A 7,499-nucleotide genomic window follows, 5' to 3' on the forward strand; every position below is an offset into this window, starting at 1 on the left:
AATCACCTGAAAGAATAATGTTTTATTTATTCAACTAAAAAAACCATAACTGAGTACTAATGAAAATTAAATAACTTCCCCATCTTGGAATTGCCTGTTTTTGACTTTTTCCATGGTTAAATGAAATATAATTTCTAGGATTTTGTCACTGGTTAGTTCAAGAAGTCCATAATTTTATGGCTTATTTGTACTTACAACTTCTGAAGTCCTCTGGTGGGTACCCAAAGTCCAGTGCTTTCTAGGTTGATGTAGAAAAGGACTCAAGCTGTATTATACCGTCTCCTTTTATAAATGAGTTACCATTTTTGGAATGTTAACTCTAACCTGTAGTTAGTATTGCTTGGGTTTAATATGCAGTCAGTACTCTAAAGTTACGTTTAAAATGAAGTATTTGTGGGGTAAGTGTAAAAATAAAAAAACCCTACTGCATTTCATAGGTAAACTGAATAATATCTGATACTCACCATACTGTCTACTTCATTGTGGGAACACCTCCTCCCTCGCCAATCTGAAAAGTATTCTACAATGTTAGGTCCCTGGATGGTTCAGGAAACATAGTCTGTACAGTGTGTTTGTGTTGAACGTTTGTAAATTTAAATACAGTAAGATAACCATAATAAATGTCACAATTCAAGTGAAAACATAGAGTGCTTAGCATTCAACAGCAAAAGAACTTGAGATTTTTGAACAGTTGGGGAATAGGAATTAGTAAACAGCTTTACTATAATGCATAGAGGAGAGAAAGAATAAGAAAGTCCTCTTTATAAGAGGTTTGATTTGATTAGTAACAGCTGATTTGTCAGCATTTGGATTGAGTCATGCTAAAGAAGCAAAACTTTTCTTTCAAAATGGAAAGTAATTTGTATGTTTTATGGTTATTTCAGACAACTTAGGATTTGTTACAACTGGTTTAACTGCAAAAAAAAAAAATGAAATTTATAAATGGTGAAAATAACAGTAGTGAGTGCTTTGACTTCTTGGCAACCAGAGTGTTTGAGACTGAGATATGACAATATCTAAGGAGCCCTGGGGTGTAACAGTTAAGCACTCAGCTGCTCACTGAAAGGTTGGTTTGAACCCACTCACCTGCTCCATGGGAAAAAGAACTGACCACCTATCTGCTCCCATAAAGATTACAGCTTAGAAAACCCTATGGGGTAGCTATACTCTGTCACGTGGGGTCTGTGTATTGAAATTGACTCAGTAGCACCTAACTAACAACAGCAACAGAGCTCTCCTGGTGTGGGGATGAAGAGGAGAGTAAAGTGGTGGTTGGGGGGTAGCGGGGAGAACTGGCTAGCAGGCACTCAATTTCACATTGCTACATTAACCATTTAGATCAGGGGTCAGCATTTAACTATGGGTCAAATGCAGTTTGCTGCCTGTTCATTTTAAATAAAGTTTTATTGGAATACAACCATACCCATTCATTTAGGTATTATCTAAACCAATGGGAAAGTTAAGTAGACAGATTTTATTGCCCTCAAAGCTAAAAATATTTACTATTTGGCCTTTTACAGAAAGGGCCAAAGTTAAGTCTTAGACAAATACAAAGTTATACTTTCCCCTTAATGTTGTTTTAAAAATTCAAAATAAATTACTATAATTAAAAAAACTACTAAAGCAGGAATAATATCGAATGTCCTTTTTATTAATAAAAAAATATACCCGATTGCCCTGAAGAATCACTGTCCTAGACTATCTGCGGTTCTAATTAATAAGGCAAAAAAATTGTTTGCTCAGTGACAAACTCATATAGAGGCTTCATTCTAATACTTAGACTTGTTAAGAGACTTCTTAAAGTGATTTTGCTATCATCAACCAAAATAATAATTTAGAATTTCATGAGTTATCCCCTTCCTTCCACGGTTGCCATCAGTTAGAGTTGTATGTTATGTAGGGAAAATCAAGCCTTATGGAAAGATAGAATAGTTGAAGATAGAATATGGTGGTATAGATATTGAGGGGAAGCATTCTGTTCATGGTATTTCTGTGGGCATGGTGCATACACATAATGAACACAATAAAATCTGCTTTTTATAAGAAAATACTAGTTTCAGATAGAGGCCTGGAGGACAACAAGCCTAAATTATGTGAGCAGGCCTTTTCCCCCACTTTCTCTTTTACTTTATTTTATAATTCTGAGGGTAAGCATCAAACCATATTTACTGTGCAAATATTTTATTGTATAATAGATCCCTGACTAAGTATTTGGTTAAGAAACACTTTTTTTTTTTTTAAATCTATAAGTAAAACTTAAAGTGATGACTTTTAGAATGGTTGTTTTTATAATTATCAGATACACCTGAAATTGTAAAGGTTAATTTTATATTACGGAATTTAAATATGAGTTTTTTGTTTGTTTCGGTGCATGTATATTTTATTTTATCATTTTCTTTTAATGTTCTTACTAACTCACAAATATTTCCTTTTATTTAGGAAGCTGAACAAGCAAGAACAGACTACTTCATTAGGACACTGTTACTAGAATTTCAAAATGTAAGTATTTTCCATTTAAAGACAATTCTAAGAATAGTTTTCAAAGAAAACTTATATAAATAATATACTATCTTATCTTACACAGTTAAGGAGGTTTGTTAATTTTTTATTTATATAAAATAATGAAAAAGAAAATGAGAGTGTAATTTTTTTTTTGGTATCTTGAGCCTTATACTTATCAAATTAGATAATAAAGTAATATAAATTTTAACATACTTAAAATGTTGTTGTTAGCTACCATCAATTTTCTAAGCAGTGTGCTTTATGTTAAAACATTTAGAATAGCAGTTTTCAAAACATTTTGATATCAAGACCCCTTTACATTCTTTGGAATTATTGAGGACCCCAAAGAGCTTTTGTTTTTGTTGGGTGTATCTTTCAATATATACTATATTTGAAATAAAAACTGAGAAGTTTTTAAAACATGCAAATACACATACATTCCATTAGCTGTCAAAAGTGATGACGTCATCACAAGTCATGTAGCCTTAGGAAAACTCCACTGTACACTCATGAGACAATGAGAGTGAAAAAGGCAAATAATACCTTGATATTAGTATGAAAATAGTTTCCAACTTACAGGCTCCCAGCCCATACTTTTGAGAACCACTGACCTAGAATAAGGGTTTGGAGTTGGACAGATTTGTTTTTAAGTGCTTTTTCAGCTTAAGTATTATACTAGTCTTCTATTTACAATAGATTCTAATGCAGTGCTTAAGGTATACTGTTCATCTAGTAAATAATGTAGATTAGGTAGTATAATGTAGTGTAATGGTTAAAGTGCAGATTCTGGAGGGAAGACTGCCTGGGTTCAGATTCTACATCTGTTATTTGCTGTGAATCTTTAGGGAAGACATTTAATTTCTCTGTGTCTATTTTCTTTTCTATACAATGAGAATAGTATTAAGAATACCTTTCTCCTGGGGCTCATATGGATTAAATAGGTACATGTGAAGCACTTAGATCAGTACCTGGCATGTGGTAGACAGTCAATAAATGTAGTCTATTTATTTTATTTTTTTTAAAAGGCATTGCTAACTACCACACAATATCTTAGAAATGACAGTAAAATGAGATGTACAGCTTTTCTGTATACTTTAAAACTTGCAAGTGTATTCTCGTGATTGTTGAATTTCTGTTTATCTTCAAGGAATCTCGTAGGCTATATCAGTTTCATTATGTGAACTGGCCAGACCATGATGTTCCATCATCATTTGATTCTATTCTGGACATGATAAGTTTAATGAGGAAATACCAAGAACATGAAGATGTGCCTATTTGTATTCACTGCAGGTACAAAATTATTTTCTAAATATTTAAATGTATTTTTCTCTGAGTTTAATGTTAAATAAGTCTTTATTTCTACATTAATATGACAGCAAGTATCCTGAATTTTCCTAGACTTGATATAGTATACAAGGTTTAGGCCTTGTAAACTGACACTATCTCACCTGATTGAAAGAATATTTAGAGTAATGTCACATTAAAACATAGGATGATATATTTGAAAATGGTATTCACATGGTGATAAGCTGTAGAACATACTCTTTTTTACTCCTAACAAATTAAAGCATATAGTCTCACAGATGTCCATCATACTCTATTTTTTTAAAGCCAATATTATAGTAGTATTTTCCTTATATTAATTAAAAAAGAAAAAGAACACAAAGAAAACATTTTTATGTGGATAGTGGTCCTGAGAACCAAACAGTACTGTGTTTTATGAACAAATTATACCTGTCCCTCACTTACTGACATAGTTAGGTTCCAAAGACTAGTTTGTTATGCTAAAATTGAGGTTATGCGAGAGTTGGGGCAGTCCTGTCTTCAGTGCCGGTATGCCTGTGTAGAACCCCCCTTCCCCACCACGCCTACCGCACCGCTGCGGAGCCTGTGGGGTGTGGGCAGTGTTGAGGGTGGCGATGGTGGTCAGGGGTTGTTTGCAGCCTCCAGAGCAGCAGGGGTCCACTATCACCTGGCTGCACTCCAGGCTTCTGCACAGACCCCTGTGCCTTGCTTGTCCCCCTTCCTGCCCTGCAGGCTGCAGAGATGTGACTCGGCAGTGGGTGGCTCCAGGGCCTCCTGACAGGTGATGCTCGGCCACCTGGGCCCAGGGAAGGCTGTGGAGGTTGCAGAGAGGCCTCTTTGGAAGAAGAGACTTATAGGCTGTGGTGCGATTAATTACTTTTGCGTGTGGCCTTTCTAGCCATGGTCTTGTAACTCCCACCCACATGATTGGGTGGGACTGTGTGATAGGGTAATTGTGGCCTACCAAGGGGATTGGTCAGTTTTGCTTTAAAAGAGAGCTAATTCCAGAGCAGAGAGGAGGATCCTACCACCAGCAAGGAAGAACAGCCAGGAGCAGAGAGCTTGTCCTTTGGCCCCATGATCCCTGCACTCAGAAGCTCCTGGAAGCAAGAGACCTGGAGAGAGAGCAAGCTGTAACCCTGAAGACGGTGAGAAGTGGTGGTAGGAGAGATGGCAACAGAGATTCCGTAGCGGGAGACGGCACAATGGGCTTCTCGGTCCACAGAGAGAAAGCTGAGTGCCTTTGGGGAGAGGCCTAGGGTCAGGGAGAGAGGCATGCCTGCGAGCAGCTTGGGAAGAGGCTGTCCTGATGGAGGAACTGTGTCCTGAGTGTTCCTGAGCCTGAATTGTAACTGTAACTTCCCTAATAAACCCCATAATCATGAGTATGGTCTGTGAGTTCTGTGTGGCCATTGCAATGAATTATCAAACCCAGCAGAGAAGTGGAGTTTTGTGCAAGTAAAGATGGTGGAGAGAGGAGGCTAGTCTGGCCTCTACCTCATGGGAGTCAGCCTTGCGCTGTTGATCTTGGTTCTCCTTCCTCTTGTGGGGTTGGAGGAGGTCAGACACTGGCCCAAAGCCGTTTTTACTTGAGGGCCCCCCTCCTATTCCTTCCACCCGATTCCCGCTGCTTCCTGCCACTTCCTCATGGCCCAAGGACCTGGCCCAGCCCCTCCACCAAACTGGGTAATATGAGTAGTTGGTGGCCCATGTGGCCTCACTCCCTCTCACAAACATCACCTTCCTCTTCTTCCTCCCCCTCGCCTCTGCTCCTCCTTAATGTGCAAAATAGTTGGATATTAGTTTTTTTTTACTATTGTCATAAATGTGAAATGCCATATATTGAGATAGTCTATAAGTGAGGAGTAGGTATAATAAGTATACTTTTCTAGGGAGATTAAAACTTATTTTAGAGCAAAAAATAACTTATTAATTTTTAATCAGTTTCCTTGAAATAATGGCCAAAGCAGTCTTTATGCCTGACAAACATCAACGTGAATTTTTTTCAGTGTTTATTAATATATATGTAGGATATATAGGGATGTATGTATATATATTTAGATTTTGTTGATGCTATCTGTTCTAAAACACACTGTTATTTTATATACATCAAAAATAAAAAAAGTCACTGCTGATTATAAGGGTAGGAGATTGTTATGTATACGAAGCCACTGATGGTAAGATATATATACCGATTTCAGAGCTGTTACAATGTATGTTAAAAAGTGTGGTTTAGAATTGATGAAAAACACAATGTCATTTCCATTCCCTGAGGAACATCAATTCCTACATTTACATCACCATCTATCTTACCGTGAAATTATATAATTTACAGCTACTGAAACCTAAGTAGAACAGGAAGTTAGCATTCTTATACTAAGGTAATATAAATTGTTGATACACTTTTATTATGTTTTGTAGCAGATTACTTCATTGTAAACACTACATGACACTAAATCATTACTGGCTACCTTATTCAAGTAGTCTCTGAACATGAAAGTATTAAGTAGAAATGCATCTACTTAAAATTTATCTATAGAAGTCTTTTTATTTATTCAAATAATGTTTGAAGTTCAGTTAGTCTTTGCATAACTAGTCATTTTTACCGGTAGGAAATCATGTAAGCTCTGCCATTGACTTTTGGGTTGATAATATGAGATTGTTTATTTTTGGTAGGTAATCAATTCTATATTCCTGGAGGGAGGTGTGGGGGATAATTCTATACTACATGTTATCTGGAAACCCTGGTGGTATAGTGGTTAAGAGTTTGGCGGCTAACCAAAATGTTGGCAGTTTGAATCCACGAGACGCTCCTTGGAAACCCTATGGGGCAGTTCTACTCTGTTCTATAGGGTCACTACGAGTCAGAATCAACTTGACAAGGTTTTCTTTTTGGTACATGTTATCTAAGATAAATCAGTTTAAAATAACCAACTGTTCTTTATCTAACATTTCGAATTATTCCTGTTATCTGGTCATTTCCCCAACTCAAAAGCTATTTTGTCCTGTTCATAATGAAAAAGCAAGGGAACTGTTTTCAGTTGGGAGGAAGAAGTCCTTAAATTTTCCTCTCAGGCCAGGGAAATGAAGAATGGCTTTTCTGGCCCATAAATCATAAACATCTAAAAATTCAAGCCTTGAGCTGCAATTTTGAAGGATTCCGTGGGGAAAATAGTGAACGATGAAGGAAACATCAAAAGAAGATGGAAGAGGAGTACACAGCGTCACTATGCCAAAGAGAATCAGTCAGTGTTCATCCATTTTAGGAGGTAGCATATGATCAACAACTGATGGTACTGAAGGAAGACATCCAAGCTGTGCTGAAGGCATTGGTGAAAAACAAGTCTCCAGGAATTGATGGAATACTAATTGAGATGTTTCAACAAATGGATGTAGCGCTGGAAGCGCTCACTTTTCTGTGCCAAGAAATTTGGAAGATAGCTACCTGCCCTACTGACAGGAAGAGATCCATATTTGTGTCCATTCCAAAGAAGGGTGATCGACAGAATGTCGAAATTATTGAACAATATCGTTAATACCACACACAAGTAAAATTTTGATGAAGACAATTAAAAAATGGTTGCAGCAGTACATCGACAAAAACTGCCACAAATTTGAGCCAGATTTGGAAGAGGACGCGAAACAAGGGATATCATTGCTGATGTCAGGTGGAACTTGGCTGAAAGCAGAGA

General features: G+C 36.9%; 1 protein-coding gene across 1 annotated transcript in view; it reads left to right on the top strand.

Annotated features, from left to right (window-relative positions):
* Positions 1-7,499, top strand: part of PTPN12 (protein tyrosine phosphatase non-receptor type 12) — a 49,000-nt gene that overhangs the window by 10,498 nt on the left and 31,003 nt on the right. Inside the window, exons 5-6 of the mRNA XM_023725036.1 lie at positions 2,440-2,499; positions 3,650-3,792. Of these exons, the coding sequence (XP_023580804.1) occupies positions 2,440-2,499; positions 3,650-3,792 (203 nt within the window). The remainder of the gene's footprint in view (positions 1-2,439; positions 2,500-3,649; positions 3,793-7,499) is intronic.

This window comes from Trichechus manatus, unplaced genomic scaffold, assembly GCF_000243295.1.
Source record: "Trichechus manatus latirostris isolate Lorelei unplaced genomic scaffold, TriManLat1.0 scaffold00280, whole genome shotgun sequence".
In the NCBI taxonomy this organism is placed as follows: Eukaryota; Metazoa; Chordata; class Mammalia; order Sirenia; family Trichechidae; genus Trichechus; species Trichechus manatus.